The 22,736-nt window shown below is 56.3% G+C and overlaps 1 protein-coding gene across 1 annotated transcript; it reads right to left on the minus strand.

The window, feature by feature from the left end:
• MKNK2 (MAPK interacting serine/threonine kinase 2) lies at positions 1 to 22,346 on the minus strand. The gene is made up of 14 exons (XM_067557706.1): positions 22,227 to 22,346; positions 20,956 to 21,127; positions 14,694 to 14,775; positions 13,998 to 14,099; positions 13,513 to 13,610; positions 10,660 to 10,739; positions 9,921 to 9,994; positions 9,419 to 9,523; positions 8,918 to 8,973; positions 8,224 to 8,319; positions 2,677 to 2,871; positions 2,056 to 2,220; positions 1,068 to 1,111; positions 1 to 309 (listed from the first exon to the last, which is right to left on the minus strand). The coding sequence occupies exons 2-14, from the start codon at positions 21,001 to 21,003 to the stop codon at positions 75 to 77; spliced, it is 1,380 nt and encodes a 459-aa protein (XP_067413807.1). The 5' UTR covers positions 21,004 to 21,127; positions 22,227 to 22,346; the 3' UTR covers positions 1 to 74.
• Positions 22,347 to 22,736: the final 390 nt, after the last annotated feature.

Genomic DNA, 22,736 nt, shown 5'->3' on the forward strand with positions numbered 1-22,736 from the left:
AAAAAAAAGAGGAGGATGTCCGGATACAGCACACACGCATGTACGGGGGGTGGGGGACTACAGCGGGCGAGCGATCACGCATGATCGCCCACCAGGACTAACGGAGCCCCCGCCTTCGTCATGCTGCTCTTCTGCCTCCGTTGAGCCAGCCTGGATTCCGAAGGGGGAGACAGCTGCATGGAGCATGAGGTAGCTTTGATTAGGATTGGTCGCGTCTCCTCCTCCTCGTCTTCGTCATGCTGCATCAGCTGACGGTTGACGGCGATGGCTTCAGCGGCAAAGGAGGTGAGTTCTTTGGCACTGCTGTTCCTGGAGGGGAGACAGGCCAAGGTCAGCGCGCAGGGGCTGGATGGGAGCCAAGGCGCCGAGAACGAGGAGATGCTGGCTCGGGCGACCTTTCCTCAGGCTCCCGCCCTCAGCTCTAAGGAGGTTCAAGGAGGACGGGAATGGGAGGCCAAGGCAGAGATTCACGAGCGGGGAACACGAGCCGAAGCAGTGTTCATGGTGCAGCGGCAACTGCATCATCCACCCAGCGCCCCCCACCCCCAACATCCTGCTCCGGCATGCACTGGGCCCAGCGTCGGATCCCCAGAGAACCCAGCCCAGCTCTGTCGCCTCGCCTGGCCTGAAGTCCTGAGGAGGTGAGCGAATGGGACTGGCTCAAAGGAGAGTCGGCTTCCAATTCTGGGCCTAGGGCGCCCCGCCCCACCCCGCCAGGCCAGCAGAGGCGACAGTGCCTGGGAGGTGGCGCCCGCCGCTCCAGGTCAATGGGGAAAGCCTTCTAGGAGAGTGAGTGGGGTCATCTGTCCGCACCAAGGGCCCGCGAGTCTCCCTCTGCGGACAGGGCAGAGGACTTTCAGCACCACGTGGTGCGGGCATAACCAATGCGCTCTGGTGCATTTTCAGGTCTGCAAAATCTGCCTGTGGCTAGGGAGGTAGCATCGCGGACGAGCTCCTCGTGCCACCATGGAGAGGGCTGCGCTAACGACCGCAAGAGCTGCTGGGACACTTTCTCCCTCTGCGGCAGCCTCGCACGCACGCATGCACGCAGCAAGGGGCTCGCTCACCTCTGTAAGATGATCGGGGTCGGGAGGGTGTTGTCTGGAGCACACTGGAACAGAACAGAAGCAAGCTTTAGCATCAGGTACAAAGCTCATCTCATTAGCAGATACGGGACCTACAGTCAACATCTGAGAAACCAACTCCCCATGGTAGCAGTGGGTCTCCTAGGGGAAGGAGGGCCCAGTGGATAGGGCTAGCTGGGCTCGTGGGTGACCTGGGCTCTGCCAAAGACTTCCTACGTGACTGTGGGCATGTCCACTAGGAGCCTAAATACCATTGTAGATCCAGGCCTTAGTGGTGCCTCAGTTTCCCATCTGTACAATGGGGATAGCAGCACTGCCCTACCTCCCAGGAGAAATACATTCAAGATTATGAGGCGCTCAGCGCTATAGCAATGGGGGAGGGGCCACAGAAGTACCTAAGGTAGATAAATCCTGCACTGACGGCTCTGTACGTCTCCAACGTCTTTCTTTAGGGACAGGCAGTTGGGTGGTTAGAGCACAGGAGGAGGGGTAGGGAGAGCCGGGCTCTAGGTGTGGTTCCGCCAGGGACTCTGGGCAAGTCATTTCTCTTTTCCCTATGCCTCACTTTACCTTTCTGTAACATGGGCATAATCCTTCCCTGTCTCTTGGGGGGAGGGAGGGAGGAAATCATGAAGCTCCATTGTTTGTCAAGTACTTTGAGAACCCCAGGTGGGAGGCTCAAGGGAGTTGCTAGGCATGATCAGAACAGTGGTTTAAGGCAACTTCCCTCTGGAAGTTTGAGCCTCCAGACAAGTTGGTTTTTAATGCATTCTCTCTTCTCAGGTCACTCAGTCTGCGTCTGATCCAAGGACCTCACTCATGGCGATACGTCCTAGAGCGAGATCTGAGCTGTGCCGAGAACCCACACAATCAGTTCCTGTGTCTTATGAAGTCAGAAGAGCGACTTCCAGGCTCTGCAGCCCAACAGCCACTGAGATGGGTAAGGAGAACTCCTCAAACCAGTACTCACCCCCTGCACCCAAGGATGCTCGAGGACCTGGGCCGCGCTGAGCCGTTTCTTGGCATCTCTAACCAGCAGCTTGGAAATTAGGTCTTTGGCTCCAAAAGAAATGTGGGCCCAGTCCTTGTCGGGAAATTCATACTTCCCTTCCTGGATACTCTCAAAGAGCATGTTCTGGAAGAGAAGAAGCACCCGAGCAAAGTCTGGGTTAGAAAAGTGAAAGGGGTCGTCAGTGCCATTGGCTCAGACCTCGGACGCGGCTCCCCTCAAGGAGGGCGGGAGGCTCGAAACGAAGCGGAGACTCTCCAGCCTTCACAGCCCTGCCAACTGCCCTGTGCGCGCGCAGGGAAAGCAGACGTCAGAGGTACAGCAAAGCTGCTCTGCGCGGCCAGCAAGAATCAGTTGCCAGAGAGAAGGTTCTTTTAGCCACGGGTCACACCATTGCACCGGTAGCCACGGGGGGCTACTTCAACGTGGCTGTTTCGGTCAGGGACTAGCATGCTGGAGGAGGTGAGCTGAGCCGCGTGCACGGCAGGGCCAGGCAGCGAGCATCAGTAGTAGGTCTGTTAACCTACGAGAGGTCTCCTTTAGCACCAGGGACGTGCCCGCCAGGCAGAGGGGCCGGCTCACCTGACAGGCGTGGCACGCCTCGCCGCGGTCCCAGCCGCAGTCCGTGCCGCAATGCCCCACGAAGGGCGGGTAACCGCTCAGCATGATGTACAGGATGACGCCCAGGCTCCAAAGGTCGCAACGCTTGTCGTAGATGGACGCCTCCTCGTTGAAGGCCTCCACCACCTCGGGGGCCATGTACTCTGCGGAGCCGCACTGCGGAGAGGGGGAGCGGAGCAGGGTTACGCAGAGTTGGGCCCCAGGCATCAGAGCGCCAGAAGCCAGCACTGAGGGGAGGGGAAGACCGGGTGTGAGGGAGGCAGACGCCCCCGGACGCCGGGGTCACCACAAATGCTCAGTCACCTACTATCACGAGAGGCACGTAAACCAAGACACTCGATCCAATCCCCGCCCCGAAGGTTTGGCTCCAAATATCACGACCACGACCCGCTCTATTCCGGGCCCAAACGTGAAGGCAGGACCCCTACAAAGCAGGCCGTGCTGGAGCGTAGAGCCTGGGCCTGACGGGGGTCCCTAAGTCGTTCATTCCCCATCACAGACTAGCTACGGCAGAATCATCAGCATCTACAAGGTATCAGCCAGCAGGGTACCAGAGCCGGTTAGGACTGGGGGTCGGGGGCGGGACACAGGAAATGACAACAGTGCAGCACCTCCCCTCACTACAGCTGGCGCCAAACCCTGCGATCAGCAGACAAGTTGCCTGAGCACCAAGTTCGCCCAAATGTAAACAGATTAAAAAAATCTTCGATCTGAGCTGGCAACGAAGCCAGGCAAAAGTGGGCAACGGCGCGTCAGCCCCAGGGGACCTGGGAAAGACAAAGGAACAACCGTGCCAGAGGCAAGGAGCAGAAGCAACTAAACCAGGCTGCACAACCCTGTTCTCAGATGAGAGGATGCGGCTAGGAGAGGTTGGCTTCTCGTGGAGAGAGGCGGCCAACGAAGGGTGGGCAGCACCAGCTCCCGGGGTCTACAGGGCTGAAGAGCAAAGTCCCTCTGCCACGCAGGGGGGGTTCTACTCCAGTTATACCAGCAGGAAACAAGTGGGAAGTCATAGCTTGTACATCTACCCTGCTCCCAGGCCCCGAACACAGCATCCCACCCCCTCGTGCCAGCTGCCATCTTCTTCCCCAAACCTCCCACCTTGCGCTTTCCGAGGGTAAGTCTCTAGCTCTGACGGTTACGAAGAAAACCTCCGAAGAGGCAACTGGGCGGGAGCTGATGCAGGGGCTGCACAGAGCCTGAAACGATGGCACACGGGAGGTGCAGTGTGCACTTGGCCCACCCCAGCTCCCCTAGCAGGGAACGCTGGAACCCCACTGCGGCCAGCCCAGCCCAGCCCAGCCCTCCGGGGCACACTGGCAACATCTGCACAGCCTGCTGGGAGCTGCGCCGCACGAGGGCCGCGCTTCCTTTGTGGACTGAGCTTGAAGGAGAACCGCTACGCACCCCGTGCTCAGCCCCTTCCCACCCACCCCCATCCATATTCACACAGAGGGAGGAGGGAGCAGAGAAGTTATTTAAATAACTGACCAGGGCTTCCAGGATTTTCTGCCCACAGCTGTTGAGACCCTCTGCATCCAAAGCCTCCCAGATATAAGCCAGCAGTTCAAGCCAAACGAACTATGCACAACTGTCCCTCTGGGGACTGTCTCCCCAAGCATTGCTTTGGCAGGAGCTGAGGACGACGAGCTAGAAGCGGACCCAGTTTTCCTGGAAGGGCTGCACACAGCCACCTCACTAGCATGCCCTGAGGTCCTAACACGCCACTGAGGAGCAGCAGGGAACTTGACACGACGCTGGGACCTCCAGGTGAGCCAAAGGGAACAATGCACCCAGGTGTCCCTGCAGGAGATGCCATGCAGAGATGGATCGGTTACATCCCTGGCTGTACTTAAGCTAATCAGCAGGGTCTAATCGTTAAGAGAAAAGCAATCTTCTATGAGTGGTTTTCAGCCTTTTTTCACTTGCAGACCCCTAAAAATGTCAAACGAAGGTAAAATCTTAGGTATTGTCTGCGGACCCCAGACTGAAAACCACTGTTCTATAAATCACCCCCGTGTGCGTCGTAACAGAGAACAGATCCTAGCCAGGCACCTATAATAATAATAAATATCTAGCTTAATAATAACCTAGCTCCTATCTAGCACTCTTCAGCAGATCACAAAGTGCTTTAACAAAAGAGGTCCGTATCATTACCCCCATTTTACAAATGGGGAAACAGAGGCAGAGTGGGGTTAAAAGTGACATGCCCAAAGAGCAGAGCAGTGGCAGAGCCAGGAATAGGACCCAGGATTCCTGAATCCCAGTCTAGTGCGCTGCCCACTTGACCACACTGCCTCCTCCCACATTTGCCATCAACCCATCACTACAGTATCTGAGATCCTCACCTATACTAATGAACTGACTAGGAAGGCAAGCTTTTTCCCCCCACGTTGCAGCAAGGGAAACAGTGGCACCAAAGGAGAAGCCACTTGCCCAAGACAGCGTATGGCAGGGCTGGGAAATCAAAGCCAGATCTCTTAAGTCCCAGCTGAGTGGCTCAACATCAAGATGATCCTGCCTCCTCTATTCAAATCGGATTCCCCGATGCCTGTTTGTTACAGTCGGGATGAAGTCACAGGAGGGACCCCGAATGCTTTAGTCCCAACTCCACCCTTGACAGGCAGGAGATAGAAGTTACAGCTGATCTCGTCTGTTCACTCCACACCCAGCCCTTTCCTCCCATATTGCATGTTCCCCTCTGAACTCAGCATGTTTGTTTTATACAGGCTCCTTCCCTCTTTACTATAGTGAAGGGTTCCAGGGGGAAAAGGTTCTGCCTCCACATTCTTCCTGAAAATGGGAGCAGCATTAATAGAAATGAATGCCCAGTGCCCCTAATGCAAGAATCAGACATTGTGGATTTAAAAAAAGATCCCTCCCCATTAAATTCTCCACTCCGTCTCCCAAAGCTGGCAGGTTTTGAACCTGTTCCTCCAGGAGAGACAGCAATCTGGGTGCAGTGCCCTGGGCCAAGCAGCCACCCTGATCTACCCTCCAGGACACAAGAGGGTCATCAGGGAAATGCACCATCTCTGGGGAGAGGCTGCAGCGTGGGAAACAACTACCATCTCCTGTACCCGTTCCCCCTGTGACACCAACTGCCCCCCAGATGTGAACAGCAGCCAAATCTGGTCAAGCCGCCCTCTCACACAAACCACCTCCGCCGATCCCAGGAGAGAGTCTATTCAGCAGAGAGAGAAAGGGAACAAAGCCTACGGGCTGCTTACGGAGCCAAATGGACATCAGGACTGAAGGCCCTGCAGTTAGCAAGCCAGGGAAGGGAACAGGAGGAGTTAAACAGCTGATGTAACCAGAGCCACAGATGTCTCAAAGGTCTGCCTCCCTGTTGCCCTTCCCCCTCCAGCCCTGCCTGCGCTGTCTGGGGCTTTCCAGCCCCAGCTCACATGACCGATCAGCCCACACAGGCCTTGTGAGGGAGGGAAAAAACCCACAGCAATCAGATAATTGCTTCTAATGAGAGGCAGCAGCAGAACAGCTGATGCCACAGAAAAGAAAAAAAAACCTTCTGCAAGCGTGAGCCCCAGGCAGGGCTTCACCCAGGGCTGGCGCTTGCCCAAGGGGCCCAGAGCAGCTTCTCTCCTCCCCCGCGACCATGTCAGAAACAGAAAGCAGAAGAACTTTCCACCGAGAAACCCGCAGCCCGGGTTACAAACAGCGCTGGGGACGCAGGGCGCAAAGCAGAGCGGCCCAGCCCCAACAGGCCGGCCCAGGAGAGAAACAGACTGGGGAGCCGGGCAGACAGGCTGGGAGTTCCTCCAGCAGGGCGGGCGTGTCTCGCCAGATTCCCACCTCTCCGTTCCCAGGCCAGCGAGGTGCAGCACTGCTGGGCTCAGGAGACGCTCCCCTGGAGCCACCGTTGCGTCAGCCGCGGCACTGCCCTGCTGAGGCACGTGAACCTAAACGGACCTTGACGCCAGTGAAGGAGGGTGTGGGACGGTGCCAGGCAGCCCTTGCCTCTCGGGAGCCCGGCTACTAGCACCAGGCAGCGTTTGCCCACGTGGGCGAGAACCCTGCTAGCGCAGCCCTGCTCCCCAGGGGCTGCTCAGACCCCCTCTGCCGAACTCAGGTGGCTACAGATGGGCTGAGCGGGGAGAGGGGACGATTCAGGGGGGTGGAATTCTCCAGCCTGGCTCATGCAGGGGCTCTGGCCGGATGATCCTAACCACCGCTCCTGGCCTTAATCTAGCCCCCCCCCCCCGGGAGAAAAGCTCCTCTACGTGCCAGAGACCCTATTTCCCCGAGAAGCTGGGCAGGGAGGCAAATCTTCTGCACACGCCCCAGCCTTGAAAGTAGAGGGAGGTGCTGAAATCTAAAGCACTGGGCCAAAACTACCTCCCACCTCCCAAAAAGCAACAAGACCCCCCCCCAATCCTGTTCCCAGCCACATCTCGCCTGACCCACTTCTGTAAGCTTGCGCCAGGGAACAGCCGATCCCGCCCCGCCCCCGGCCTGTCTCCTCCCCCACAGCCAATAGGGCCAGCTGTTGCTAAGGCTCGATTTTAACGTCTTCTCGGCATTGGCTTGGCGGCGTGCCATCCCCTTGGAAAGCGAGCCAGGCATGCTAAAAAAGCATTATGTAACCCTTTTCTCGAATTCCCTCCCGTCCCCGAGAGGAATGAATAACGCATGAGCTTCGCAGAGGCAGGCGAGCAGCGCCAGGCGTGCGGCAGGGAGCTGGTTTTCCCATCACCCGGGGGGGGCCTGGCCCCTAAAGCCACATGCCCATAGGGGGCAGAGACTAGTGTACGCAACACTCCCCCGCCCTGCCCAGGGCCGTTGGGTCAAGGGCTCGCACCACAATCCCCTGCTTTCCCTCTCTCCAGATCATCCGCTAACAGCCTCTGGTTTGCTGATGCTCCCCCGTTTCCTCAGGGTACGTTTCCCAGCCTAGAGAGACCCAACATCAGCTCTGTCTGCTTCAGGAAACCCCTGTGCCCAGGGACGGCTGTTCTCTTATATCTCCCTCAGGCAGCCATCCCAGCATGCCTTGCTGGGCCTACACGCCTCTGGCTCCCGCCTGACTACAACCTCCCGATTCCCTCTACACTGGATGGAAAACAGCGACAGGAATGCACCTGGGCCAGCACCAGCCCCCGGTACAGGCTAGACCAGGGGGCCAGGGTTTCAAAGGGAGCCTTGTCTAAAAGTTCAACGGAGACTAAAAACAACAGATGACGGACACGGGTGCCAGAACAGAGGCAGCTGCAGACACCCGGCTGGTGATCCAAGGGGAGCAGAAAACCACGGGGATTGCATCTGCAGATAGAAGCCTAGCCCTGGTGGCCAGGACTCCTGCCACAAATGCACAATGCTGGTCATCTTCCCAGAAGTCTATAAGCAGCCTTGGACTCCCGAAAGCCAACTGGGAGCTAGCCAGCATATGGTTCAAGGCATCTCTTTCCATGACAGTCCCTCTTCCCTGCAAAAGTCAGCCCCTCCCCCCCCCCCACACACACACACTAACAAGGGAGCAGAAACACTTACTGGTGTGAGCAGCTCGGGGGTGGAGATAGGGGAACAATCGCCATTTAATTTGATACCACTTCCCAGGTCAAAATCACAGATCTTCACAGGGGAAACCTAGGGCAGGACAGAAGAGTCAAAGGAGTCAATCACTTAATTGAACTGTCACAGTGCTAGAAGGAGACTGATTGGATTACGAGCGGTCAGGCCAGAGAGCTGATCTGGAGAAGCCCCCTGGCTCGCATGCATTGCCCCAGCAATATCCCCCTTTGGAGTCACTTCTTAGCAAATTAAAATATGGCCTTTGCCTGCCACCTATCTACAATACAAAGGAGATTATCAACAGCAAAATCTCTGCCCCCCTCAGCCAGCAGGCACCCCAATGCTCAGCTGGCTTCTTCTCTGATTCACCTGCTCTCCAGGGGGCGGGGGAGGCAGGCCTTTCGAGAACCTGCATGCAAAGGGTTAACGTCACTGCCCCCACCTCTGACAAACGCCATCCTTGCGCCCTCCACATGCAAGTAGAGCCCAGGCTCCCCACAGAGCCCGGACCCACATCCCAGCAGGGTCACAGCAAGAGGCTGACCCAGTCGCTGGAGAGGAGATCCCCCCTCCTCCAAGGCTGCCCCAGCTCCTGCCAAGCCAGGGAGCAAAAGAGCAGAGCGTGTAACTCCAGTCTTTGGACGTGCTGCCGGCCAGGCCGCCTGCCACTCACCTGTTCGGGACTCTCACAGAGAATATTTTCCGGTTTTAAATCCCTGTGCGCTATACCTGTTAAAAACAAACCCCAGAGTCAGCAAGGCCTGCTGCCTTCGCGGCACGGTTCAGAGCCCGCCACCTCGGCCATGGCTCGCAGGATGGGGGCAGGGGAAGACCAGGGGGGCTGGGTCCACCCTTTGCAGGCCCGACTCTGCCACGAGTCGCTGTAGGAAGTGCAACAGCGAGGGGGACGCTCGGGCCCGGGATACCCTGCGTGCCTGTCACATCTGTCTGAGGAAGGGAGCACCTAGGAACCGGAAGAACAGGCTACAGAGCCCCCCACCCCGCTCCCTTAGCGTCTGGACAAAATCCTTCAGAGGATTCTCCAGTGGCGGAGCTGGACATGAGGTCACAGGCCTGCTGATCTTGGCTCTCCAGGGGAAGGAGGAATAAGAGTCCAGCCCCCTGCACAGCCTCTACCCCAGCAAGTGCCCGGCCCTAGCGCCTCGCTACTTACCTTTGTTGTGCAAGAAGTTAAGGGCGCTGGCTATGTCTTGCACCACCACGCTGGCCTCCAGTTCATTGAAGTGGCGCCTCCTGTGGATGTGGGTCAGGATGGAGCCTAGGGTGCAGGGAAGGGAGACGGGGGCCGTTAGGAGGGCCGAATCTGTGCGTGTCTGTTGGCTTTCCGTTAGCCTCCCCGCCCCCAACAGGAAAGATGTCGCCAACTGGCTCCAGAGCTCCTCCCCATCAGAAGCTGGGACCAGGGATTTTGCAGGCCAAGAGCCTGGTTCCGATGGGCAGTCAGCGTTGAGCCTGGAGGACTGTGCACTCTGCTGAACCGTGAGGGGCTATGAAGGCACCTCCCTCCCCCGCCATCCTGTGGGCTTCCCAGCTGGCCGAAGGTGTCTCCATCTGGCCCCTAGGGAGTGTAGATAACACAGCTCCTGCCCGCCAGCCAGCGGTGAATGGTGCAATGAAGAGGAACAAGGTGGAAGAGGTCCTGCGGGGACATTTACCTCCTCGCATCTTCTCAAACACCAGGTAGAATCGATCTTCCTCCTCAAAGAACTCGATCAGCTCCAGGACATTCCTGCAAGGAGAGTGAGGGGGAGATCAGCTCAGCATTGCACCCTCCTTCCCCTCCCAGCCAGCCGCAGGACCTTCCTAGAGCTGGTCCCCCCGTGCAACAAGAGCATGGCATGCATATGTGGGACAGGCGCCAAGGAGTTACTGGAACCAGAAGGCCATGGGCCCACAGCTGGTTTCTTAGCATTCCAGGGGATGCTTCCTCAATGCCCCGCTTAACGACTTAGCTATACCACAGCCCTAATTGGTAGCAGACGCTTCCCTTGGTCAACACGCCGCTATCTAGAAAGAGCAACACTCAGCTTTTTATCCAGGGAGCGTGGTTAACCTGATATCACTGGCAGATCTCACCATTCTGCACCAGGGAGACTAAGCTCTCCACAAAAGCAGTAAAATACACCCTTTTCCCAAGCACTGCCTCCATCATTCAGCAGGTCACTGGGGGGTCAGCGGAGCTGAAGGGAGATCTACACTCCTGGCTATGGAAAGGGTTTTAGAGTAGCCCAGAGATGCTCATTTGGCCCGCAAAAGTAAGGTGGGAGTAATCAGATCTTCCCACCTTTACCCTGCATTGCGAAGAGAGGGCGGGGGGAAATCTCGGCCATAAGCTACAGCGTTGCCCACCCACCCAGGAAGAAAGAACCCAAGCATCAGTGTGGCCCACCGCACCTGTGACCTTGGCACTGGTAGAGCATCTCCACCTCCCTGAATACCCGGCTCCGGATGTGTCCCAGGCTCTTCTCAATTATCTGAAACAGAAAGAGGGAGAGGGTTCGGAGACCGACCCATGGCCTCTCGTGCTGCTCGAGGAGGGGGGCCTTCGGGACCCCCCCGCCCAAGCCCATAGGGAGCAGATCTAGTAGGAATTACACCAGACCTTGGATGCCAGACTGGATTGCTACAGTGTCCTAGTTACACAGGCCAAAAATGCCCCTAGAGCAACCCAATCCCCAGGGTTTAGACACTAGCACATGAGCTGGTCAGTTAACAAGCCAAACGACATCCTGCCCACGTGATCCCGGCCAGTCTCGATCCTCAGACCAGCTTTCAGAGCCACTCACCCCGTTAGAGGACCAAGCCAGGCAGCGTGGCTCCATCCAGAGAGCCCTGAAGGGGTTAACCAGCTGCAGAGCAGGCTGCTTTTTCCTTCCCGGCCCCTCAGGGAGGGGACAGCATTAGCCATGCTTCTCCTCCACACCCTTCCCTCAGCAGGGGAGGAGCTGCCCTCATTCCAAGGAGGGGGGGCGCCAGCCAAACAAAGGGTCACGTGTCTTATGCGCCAAGCAAAACAGAGGCCCACGGGACACTTCAAAGGCCGGGCCTTGGGGTTTGGCTGCAGAGATAAGGGTTCCCCCCCCCCCCCCCCCCCCCCCAGGATCTGGGAGGGAGAGAGCTTGCAGAGACAGCCAAACACAAGATAAGCTGGGCCACGGGCTGGGATCAGCTGCAGCAGAGTAAACCTGGAGTAAGCAATGGCTGCAGTGAAGCCACTCTGGATTTACACTGGCAGAGAAGAGGTCAGACTGCAGCCTCCTGCAAAGACGGGTCAGGGCAGGGAGCTCTAAGAAGAGGCCAAGACAGTGCAGGGCTGGCCGGCAGGACTCCTGGGTTCTAAGCCTCTCTCTACCACTAATTTGCTGCATGACGTCAGGCAAGTCACTTCCCTCTCAGTGCCTCCATGGGTGACATGGGGAATTATACTTCCCTGCACCCCAGCATGGGCCCTGAGGCTCAGCTGTTTGTAAAGTGCTTTGAGATCCTCAGCCGGACGGCTGAAGAGATGCGTACAGTTTCTCAGGGCAGCAGTTCCATGCCGCCACCATTTAGCTCAAGGAATGGCCGCGGGCTCCCCAAAAGGGCGTCTCCCCCTTCGCTTTGTTGTAGCAAAAAACCGGAGGTGTCCGAAATCGAGGGGAGAGGGTCAGATTTCTGGTGCGATACACGGGGCCACTGTTGCTCTGGCTGAGGCATGCGGCGTGCCAAGCGGCCAGAGAAGGGCTGCATTGTTCCCCTCCGCGGACAGCTTGGCCAGCTGCCTCCTGCAAAAGCAAAGACACTCCCCGGATACTGCCGCTCTCAAACAGCGACAGCTGCTCTCCTCCAAACCCAACACGCTTCCCTTTCTCAGGCGGTCATGACCCTGCCACCCCCCAAAAGGCCCCAGCCACGGCCTATCACTTCCACACAGATGCCAGCACGCCACAACCCCGCCGCCTGATGCCAAGGAGCCAATCGCAATGCAGCACAAGGCGGCACCGGTGCCAGCCCCTCTCTGCTTGCTGCCGCTTCAACTGCGCAGACCAAAACAGGCTGGGTCCACGCCAGTTTTGCACAGCGCCATGGCGCTCACATTTCCCTGGCCCCCCTTTGCTCTCCTGGGAATCCAGCGAAGAACTCAGAGCAATCATCTCCAGCGCCCAGACCAGAGCAGCCCAGATTGCTGAGTGAATCTTCGCCCCGGCACCACTTGCTGCCCTTCGACGGGTTTATTCTGGAACTCCAGCGGCATGTTGTGTTGCACTTGGCAGGCAATCGCGCAGGCAGCAAGTAGGTGGCTCGCCAGGACCTGTCCTGCTTCCCAGGATACATCGGGACGCCCAACGCACAAATGAGCCTGACTGGGCTGCTAGCACAACCCTTTCCACATGTCTGTCCTCCCCAGGTGCTCTGGGAGCGCTAATTTAGCCTCCCACAGCCCCCTGCAAATTAGGGCTCAACCCCACTTTACAGAGGCGGAGACAGAAGTGTAGAGACCTGCCCTAGGTCACACAGTCGGTGGCAGAGCCAAGAGCAGAAGCCAGGTCTCATGACCCCTAAGTCTGCACCTTAATTATAAGGCCGCCTTTCTTCCTCCAGGCTGGCACGCTGCTCCAGGTCAGGGGCAGGAAGCCCATCTCTGTGTCTGCGGTGGGATCTAGTCTTACACGGGCTCCTTGTGTAAGTCTGATCACCTCTATTATCTCCAGCGGCATCTGTTCAGGATCAGGGTCACCGCTGAGCCTTCTCGCTCAGGGCTGTGTAAAGATCTGACTGCACGGCTCTCCCGCACACAGCGTTCAGCTGGAGTTTGGTGCCCGTCTCCTTCTCTCACCAAAAGCCCTACGCAGGCTGGGGGTGGATGGACGGGTTAGAGGCTCGTGGCTCCACTGATCCTCTGCCCTCTCTGCCCCGCATCCTGCCCCTAAGATGTGGGGTGAGTCTCAAGGCACTGCCGCCTGCCCCCCACACCCAGCCCCATGATTGTGTGCATTGCATAGCGCCGACAGGCCCCTAGAGAAGTCAGAGCTCCATGGTGCTAAGTGCTGTGCAGACAGGAGGAGACAGCCCTTGCTCTCAGAAGCGCACAAGCTAAAGAGACCAGACAGACCAAGGGTGGGAGCGGAAAGCAAAGTCCACAAGAGGGTAGCAACTGCTGGAGGTGACACGGCAAGAGAGCGACGGAGCCGGGAACAGAACTCTGCTCTCCCAAGTGCCAGCCCAGCGCCCCGCCCCCTCGATCACGAGGTCTCTCAGCGCCCATACCTTCACGGCATACTCCTTGTTGGTGATGAGGTTAATGCAGGACTGGACTCTCGCGTGGGCGCCTTCCCCGAGCACCTCTTCCTGCAGCTGGTAGACATCTGTGGGGAGCAGAATGGGTCTCACTTCAGTCGTGTGTGTGTGTTTGGGGCTTCTGGGGGCAGGGAGAGGTTTGCAGAAGTTAGATCCAGCCCAGGCGCTCAGGGCAGAGCCCCTGTCATGTGGCCGCAGCGCCAGACAGGACACAAGGACTTTTGCCCCACATCCCAGCACCTGCTTCAGTTCCTGTCTGGTCATCAAGTGGTACCTCTCTACTCCGTGCGGGAGCCGACAAGGCTGAGTCAGGTCTGATCTGGGGCAGGTGGGAAACTCACTAAACCAAGTGCTCGCTTGGACAGAACGTTTCCAGGATTTTGACGATAAGCGGCTCCCGCCCTGAATTGCACCAGCAGGACCACCCCGACCCCAGGCATTCCTGCACCGCTCACCTTCAAACCGCCCAGAGAAGCTGTCAGTAGCTCTGCATCGTTTCTTCTTCTTGTTCCTTTTCTTGGCATCGGGGATATCAATGGGCTGACTTGAAGGCATGTCTATCCCAAAGCAAAGCCATGCAGAGAGCATTACACCACCACACCAGCACCCATACAACACAGCCCTCATCTCCCATATACTCCCTCTGGATTCACATGCTGATTAGCCATTTACCCGGCGCTATATGGTGTCAGACATGATCCCAGCTCCCAGGTGCCTTCATTGCAAGGTGGAACGGTTCAGGGATGGAGCAGAGAGGACTTGGGGATAGGACCCCTGGAGGACACAGGATTTACTGGAAGGAGAGTGGGCAGGGCAGAGGCCAGACTTTGGAAGGTGTGTCAATCTTCCGGACACACGTCTGAGCCAGTAAGCAGCCCCCCTTGACTTCAGTGAGGCTATACACATCACATGCTTAAAGTCAGACCCGTGCTGCAGTACGGTCCGGAATCAGAGCTGCTGGGGATGGTATTTCTGCCACCAGCCGCTGCCACCAACTTGGCATCAGCTGGCTGTTTTCAAGAGGGAGGAGGCGGAGGGTGAACTTTCGTGGTCATTTTCCCCAAGGGAGGGTGGAGAGGAAGAAGGAACCAACATTCAAACAGTCTTTATCCCTCCTCCACCCCGCTATTAAAGTCAGCTGCAGGGCTCACCAGGGCGGGGCGGGCACTCGAAGTTGAAGACAGATTCCAGGTGGCTTGCCTGGGAGAATTCCAGGTCGAAGGGGTTCTGGCCCTGGAGGTTCGGAACGGAAGAGAACAGGGTGAGTCACACATGCACACGCCAGGAGCAGCCAAGGGTCTCTGAGCCACTCATCCTAGGTCTCGACATCCTGCTCTGCCGCCCCAGATCATCTTCATCCCAGCCTGTGAACGCGAGTCCCACAGAGCCGGTTGTGGGGAATCCACCAACACAGCTCCCTGCATGCCAGGAGTCACTGTTGCACAAAGCCCCCTTTGCCCCCACCCCTCGGGCCAGTTCATTTTTATACCTGTACACGCATGCCTTGAGAAAGCCTCCTTGGAGTTGGCTGGAAATGGCCTTTCCCAGAGACAGTGGCCGGCTTGGAAGGGGAACAGACAACTTTATACCCAATAACAACTAACCAGAGCTGAAACATACAGGGGCAGCCCCACAGGATCCCTGACAATTGAGGTGGGTCAAAGTTACACTCGTTTCTGGGGGAGAGCATGGGCCCTTAACCGGAGCACAGAGCTGGCTCCAAAGACATCCCCCGCCCCTCCCATCCCAGCTCTAACGCAGATGCCCAGGCAGGACGGAAGGGGAACGCCCGCAGTGACCAGTCATCGGCTCCTGCGGGGGAGTGACTCAGAGGAGCGGTGGAAGCGGGAGAACGCGCCGTCTGGCACACCGAGTGGGTCACTTGGTGGACATGAGGCTCAGGAGTCATGGTTAGGCCTGTCGGTCCAGAGCTCAACAACGGTGAAAGGGGCAAAGTGAAATCCCCAGTTCTCCCCGAGCCGTGGTAAGAACAAAGCCAGCTGCTCCCATGCGAACACCGCTGCCAGCTCCAGGATTTCAACGCGCCTTCCATTCAGCCTCAACACCCCCGGGGCGGGCAGTATTCTACCCACTTTACAGAGGGGTAAACCGAGGCACGGTTTCCCTAGCGCACTCACTCATACAGCAAGTGAGCTGCAGACCTAGGACCAGGGCCTAGGAGTCCTCTCCGGCTCCCCACACCACCTCTCCTGCCCAGCACGTCACCAACCCCGGAGTGAGCTGCTGTTTTACATAGCGACAGCCTCGATACCAGCCACAGGGCGTAAAAATAGAGCATGACCAGTATTCCACATGACCTCTCGACCTGCCATCGGCTCCCAGATTAGCATGCATCCCTAGAGCCGGAGCAGGGGCTGGCCTGGCGGTTCAGGCCAGCCTTCTCCCTCAGCACATTCCCACAGCTGTCTGCTCATTCATGAGTCACACCTCTGCTGAGGGCGGGACCCATTATTCACCTGGCTGGCTCGGGGAGGCGGAGGCAAAACTGCAGCATTTGAAGCTGGTGCTGGAGAAGCCAGCCACTCGGGCGCTGAATCAGCAGGAGCCGAGGAGGGCTCTGAGCTGCGCTTCCCCAGGGGGGAAAAATGGGGTTGAGAGGAGAATCAGGGATTTCTCATGACCAACTCCGAACTGATCTGAAGAGGCAATAGAGAGAGCTCCGTCCAGCCATGCTAGCCAGGACCACGAGCCATTCCCACCGTCTCTAGCACAGGGTGGGGAGGGAAATTACCATGAGTTCGCAAGGCAAGGGATGGTGCCAGGTGGCAACTGCACCAGGGTCATTCAGAGCTGAGGGAGGGGCACAGGAAGGGTGCTGGGGTTGGCATACAGATGCCAGAGGATGCTTTGCTACTGCTCCAAGTGAAGCCTGTAGGGATGAGCTCTGCATGGGACTAAGAGCGCGTACGTCTACACAGCACTTAAACACCTGCGAGGTATCCCAGAGCCTGGACCTCTACACTGCAATTTTACAGCCCCACAGCCAGTCAGCTGACACGGGCCAGCCGTGGCTGTTTAATTCCTGGGTATACCCATACCCTGAGACATCAATACAGCCACTGAACCCCTGGGTTCAGAGCCCTGTTATGTTCCAGAGGGGCAGGATGGGAACACACAGGCACAGACTATTGGAATGCATGAGCTGGCACGTTACTGGCAGGACGAGAGAGAGGATGGGTCCCTCATTGGGCTAGAATTGTGCTTTCAGAGACCTGGGAGTCAATCTCATTTTAGGTCACAACGCCACAAAAATTGGTCCATATGCAACCAGGTGGGCACAGGCAACGTGGCCTGGTGGGTAGAGCACTGGACCGGGAATGCAGGCGATCTAGGTTCTATTCCCAGCTCTGCCAGTAGCCTGCCGGGTGACCTTGGGCAAGTCACTTTGCCGTGCCGTAACTCAGTTTCTCCATCTGTAAAACGTGGATCATGCTACTGAGCTCCTTTGAAAAGCGCTCAGAGGATCATCAGCGAAAAGTGCCCAGTCTGAGCTTGGGGTTTGTCTTTGTTCCCTCATCACTGAACTGCCACGTTGCTGGGGGGGGGGGGGGATGCTAGCGGTCACCAGTGCAATGCACTGCTAGTGCTAGAGAACGAACTTGCACATACTGGCAACTTCCTGTGCTATCAACCTTCGGTCACGCATCTGGGAAATTCACCCTTGGCTAGAACAGCCAGGGAGACGGCTACCGTGAATTAGAGGAGGAAGGATGGCCCTTACGGGGAAGGCCCAGCACTCACAGCCAGGACACTTGGGCCGTTTCCCTTCTCGACCTCTGACTCATGGAGAGGGGACAGTGAGGGAAATCACTTCACACTCCATGTCTCCGTTTCCCCATTTGTAACATGGAAATAACACTACGCTCCCTGCACAGAAAGAACAAAGTGTTATAAGCTAAGGAGCCAGGACGCTCGCCTCCAGCCCCCAGAGAGCTTAGTAACCAGAGTCTAAAAAGTCCGAGCCTTCCTCCTGTTATGAAATGTGTTCGGGTGGAGGTGGAAATCTCCCTGAATTCAAAACAAACCACACACGCCCCACTGCCATGTCTGCTAGGAAGCGAGCCAGGCCGAAGGCCCTATCAGATGAACGGCTGCCCCTGCAGCCAATCAACAAGGCTTGGCACAAGCTTCTCTAACGGCTAGAAACAGCTCGAAATGGCATGTTTACTTTGTCCGCCCGGGCACTCGGCAGAGCTGAACGAGGCAGATTCAGGACCCCTAGAATTCAGTGCATTTTGCAGGCAAGCGTCTGCAGGAGAGTTCACGTCTTTTTAGCTTGTAAGAAAGTTCCTGGGCTTGTCAGTGTCAGAATCAACAATCTGGAGGTGCAGCACCTCCAAAGAAGGAGCCTTGCCCTCTATTATCCAACGTCACCTGTAGCCAGCAGCTTCCGAATCGTTAGGAGAGGCTCTGCAGCAAAGGCATGTGGCATGCAGCATTTAACGTTTAAACACCAGAACAGGGTGTCTGGCATTTACCTAGGGAGCGTCTAAGCATTTCCCCTTCGCCTCCTTTTACAATGTTCTTTTTTTCTTCCCCATCCCCCTCACTATTTTCTTTTTACACTTCGACTTTTTGTTACCAACCCCCCTAACTCCACATCCTCTCCGATTTTTTACCCAGCAACAGGTTTATTATGGAGTGAGGTAGTTACGTAACAGCACCCCCACCGTAAGACAAAACAGAAGTTACATCACCCTGCAACGGGCACTGCTCCAGGAGCCGGTTATGCAGAGAAGTGGGGACAAAAAACAACAAACCACCCAACGCCCTGAGTGCTGAGAGTCCTCAACAGCACAACCTGAGGGTCGCTCAGCATCTGGCAGGATTGGGCCTTAAATCTGAAAGGAGAGGGTCGGACAAACAAGCCCATTCATCGAGTCCGCCAGCTCAGCGTGCCAGCTGCTGGATCCCGAATCCACAACATGCTGACACACAGGAGAACGGGGCTGATAACGCAGCCCTTCTGGCTGGGTTAGTGCAACAGACTAATTCTGTTTTAATCAGCGCTATTTAGATATTTAGCCCCAAGATAAGAGCCACTGATGGCCTGAAAACTGTAACCAAGATTAGGGGACAGTTGGAACAAGGTTTATATTTATTTTGGGGAAGTTGTCTGGCCTGCATTATACAGGTCAAACTAGATCACGATGGTCCTTCTGGCCTTAGACTCTGTGAAACATAAGCTGCACAGTAGACTCCCAGACACAGAGCAACCTCCAGAAATAGGGAGTCTCGCAGACAAGACATTTACGGTGCAAAAAAAAAAAACCAAAACCCACTAAACCTATATCCTCTTTATAGCCCCTGATCAGAGAGAGAGAGAACTGAAGACACAGCAAGAGAAAGGACGCTCTTAACTGGGTTTGGTGGAGTCAGGGATGGCCCATTTCTGACAGGCAGCAGCTGGGGCAGAGCCAAGCGCTGGGGAAAGCGTCTGTTTCGTAGCAGATAATTAGGAGCCGCATCACTAGCAGGTTGCCCCCTGCCTGCCGAGCCGAGGACATGGCGCAAGACACTGCAATGCTATGGAATAATCCCATAAGGCTGCCGTAAATAGAGCAACTGTACCACAGGGGCGCTGAGGGACATCCCTGTCACACAGCCCTTCATCGTGGATTTGCCGCTCAGAAAGTTGGGTGGCAGCATCCTGAGAGCAACAGACAAGGCCGTTTTGACATCCCCTTAGATCTGCCACCAGCGGCCAAAGCCACTTCTTTCATGTAAACACACTGGCGCACGTGTTCAGTTACCTCATGCAAAACACACTGAAATCAAGAGCAACATTCGACCCATCCCTCTCTCTCTACCGAGACAGAGGCTTCCACAACACCAAGATGTACATCAGCCCCTACCAGAGCACCTTGCCACCTTACCAGAAGAACCACTTCTCTTTTACTGCCCCCACTCCCTGCCAGTGACAACAACTTGAGAGTTATGGTGAAAAAATCCAGCTCGCTGAGAGCGAGACAGAAGATTCTAATCCACAGTGCTGACCCGGTCACTTGATGTGAAGAACAAGAGTCTTTAACTTTTGAAGATTTATGCCCTGTGCGCCACTTATCAAAAATTCAATCCATCATTGAGCGTCAGACCCAGGGCTGACATTGACCTAATGCAGACATCGCCCCAAAATGTGTTTTTATACCATCGGGTTAATAATCCACATCCAGGAAAAGCCAGGTATTACACTACACTTATCAGCAATGGGGGCTGAGCCCCAGCCAATAGAAAACATGGTCTATAGGAAGATTTCCTCTTTCTTCCCAGCCCTTTTATCCCAGGTATGTAGCTGGAGTTATGTTTATAATTATTATTTTAAAAAAATATTAATATGGTCTGGAGCTTAAGGGAGAGATTTGCAAAAACACTGACTGGATTTAGGAGCAGGAGGCCCGTTGACTCTCAAATGGAAGGCCTTCAGTGCTTTCAAAACATCTAACCCTCCTTTTTCGATAACAAGAAAGACTTGTATTTCCTGTGGGTGGTTTTTTGGGGGTAGCACAAGTCACGTGAAGGTTACAACACAAACCAGGAAGTTCACTCATCTCACACAGGTGAGACAATACTCTGTACCCTACATTGATTTCAAACGATTGCGTTGTTGGGACTAGGGAGTTATTCCAAACCCCAATCTGTCAGTGTCTGGCAGAGAGTCCCAGAGCTCCGGAGCCCCTGGGCATCACAATTTTACAGCCCCTCAGCCCCAGCCCATCAAGCCCGGGGCCAGCTGCGGGTGTTTAACTGCCGTGTAGACATAACCACGGAGGCCTGACTGGCAGAGGTACTGAGCACCCACACCACCAACTGAAATCGACTCTCTGCACCTCTGCCAATCCAGCCCATAGATTTCTGTTTAACACATATTTCTCCATATGGAGAAAATAAACATTCCAGTTCGCTCATTTGTTCCTTGAATCAACAAGGAGTACAAATTCTCTGAGTGAATGCTGAATAAGCAAGCAGTCCACGGCCTCATTTGTTATTAGCACATTAATCTCTCTACAGTTCTGAAGCTATAAAAGCACCACGTCTGATCTCATCGGCTAAAGAACTAGTCTCAATAAGAGACTCAAAAATGTGATTGCCCTGGCCAGTTTCTAATACACCAACAGTTCCCATCTCCTATTTACTGCAGAGTCTCTGAAGCCCAGTAGGTTTTGTTTTATTTTTTGAAACAAGACAAATTTCCTCTCCATTTCCAAAAATCCACACTCAGATTACAAGTTTGCCTCCACAAATTACACTTGCACCATGAAAAATAAGAACGAAAATAATTTCTAACTTTGATGAAAGCAAAGCGAAAATCAATTGGTTTATCAATTTAAAAAAAAAAAAAAAAAAGAGAGAGGGTCAAAAGCAAAGGAACAGAAAGAACCATGGAAGGTTTACCTTGAAAGAACGATGGAAACCTTTGATTTCTGTTTTCTTCTGCACCATTTTGTTGAGATTTTTGACCAAAAAGAGGGGGGGAGAGGAAAAAAAAATCCGAATAAAAATATGGGGTGAAAAAAAGTAAATTGGGGAAGCAGGAGAACTAGTCCTGATTGGCTGGATGGAGACCCTAGAGGAAAAGGAAAAAGGAAAGAGACACAGGGATTGTTACACGGCTGCTGCTGCTGGAAGCTATAGAACATCCTGTGACATTTTTTTAATCAAGGCGGCTGCACAGATCCATTTTAATGCGGGACCAGGGGCGGTGCGCTCTCTCCAAAGCCACTAATGCCCCAGCACCTCGGTCTTGCATACACAAATTCGTAGGGTTTACAAAGCAATAGCCGCCACTTCTGCTTCCCCGCAGCCCTTCCCTAGCACGCTCAGACCGAACCCCAACAAAGCCCCCCGCTCCCGGAGAGCTGCCCCGTGCAGGACAAATGCCAGTCCCCGCCCTAAACAGCAAACCAGGCTGCCCCGCGTATAGCCCGCCCCCTTCCCCCGGTCACTAAACCCCCCCCAGTCTTGTCGAGGGGAAACGTCCGGCAAGATCCGGAACTGTTCGGGTTCCAATCCTGCCCCACAGCGCCCGCGAAGAGAGTGATTCGGAGCAAGTCCCAGGTGGGGACAGGGCAAATGGCACCAAGCCAGGCTCCCCTTCTCCCTGGGCTGCAAACTCCCCCGGGGGGGGGGAGGGGTTGCAGCACATACACACGCTGTCTGCAGCGCCGAGCACTACCTGGACGGAGGGGAGGGGGCATGTCCCCTCGATGCAAAGCACGCACACACCCTGCACCCCTCCCCGCACATTAGATCCCGGCCTCTCGCCAAGGGAAGGGTTTGATCCCCCCGAGAAACAGCCAAATACCCGTCATGGCCCTCCCCGAAATCCAGGAGAGCAGCAATTAACCCGCAACAAAGGGCTCGCTCGCTCCTTCCTTTGCAACTGCAGCTACTACGGTCACTCCCCCTCTTTGCACGCCTGCTGCTTCCGAGGGTCCCTGGTCCCTACTCCCCCCCCCCACACCTCCCAGGGCATTGCACCGACCCCACTTCCCCGGCATTGCACCCCCGGGTCCCGATCCCTGCACGGATCCAGGGAGTCCCACTGCAATTCCCGTCCCCCACAGGCCTCTTGCTTTGGGGGTCTATGCCCCCCAGTGCTGGGGGGGGGGTGGCTGCTAACGGGGCCCCCTTGCCTGGCAGTCTGTCCGTCCGCCCGCTCTTACCGAGCCCGGGCTCCGCAGTGCTGCCGCCACTGCTGATGGTATCACGGCCCGGGCCGCTGCGGCTACAGGGGGGGAGTTACGGGGCCCGGCTGCAGGACGCGCCGCCCTTTATATCCTTCCCCGCCCGGGCCGGGCTCCAAGGCCAGCCCCGCTCGTCAGCTGATCAGTCCGCGGCGCCCGCGGGCTACGTGCCGCCACTCAGCGGGAGTCAGTGACGCGGGGGGCGGCTCAGCCACCCCGGACCGGTCTGGGCCAAGCTACCCCTCCCCGCAACCCCATAGCACCGCCCCCAGCCACAGGAACAGACCAAACAACCCCCCCCCCCCAACCCTCCTAGTATTGCACCAGCCCCAGGGACAGACCGACACCCCCCCCAGCATTGCACCGACACACACCACCCAGCCCCAGGGACAGACCGACACCCCCCCCAGCATTGCACCGACACACACCACCCAGCCAGAGGGACAGACCAGTCCCGCCCCCAGCCCTCCTGCCACTGCACTGCATTGC

The sequence above is a fragment of the Emydura macquarii genome, unplaced genomic scaffold (assembly GCF_026122565.2).
Source record: "Emydura macquarii macquarii isolate MOO-44397 ecotype Brisbane River unplaced genomic scaffold, CSIRO-AGI_Emac_v2 contig_306, whole genome shotgun sequence".
NCBI lineage: Eukaryota > Metazoa > Chordata > Testudines > Chelidae > Emydura > Emydura macquarii.

What these genes read in the sequence shown, in the direction of transcription:
- MKNK2 (XM_067557706.1), bottom strand. Translation starts at nt 21,003, where the DNA reads ATGGTGCAGAAGAAAACAGAAATCAAAGGTTTCCATCGTTCTTTCAAG. An exon ending in TAACTTCTTGCACAACAAAG is followed by an intron (nt 8,974 to 9,418) that starts GTAAGTAGCGAG and finishes TGTTTTTAACAG; the next exon opens with GTATAGCGCACAGGGATTTA. An exon ending in AGCATCCTTGGGTGCAGGGG is followed by an intron (nt 1,112 to 2,055) that starts GTGAGTACTGGT and finishes GTTCTGTTCCAG; the next exon opens with TGTGCTCCAGACAACACCCT.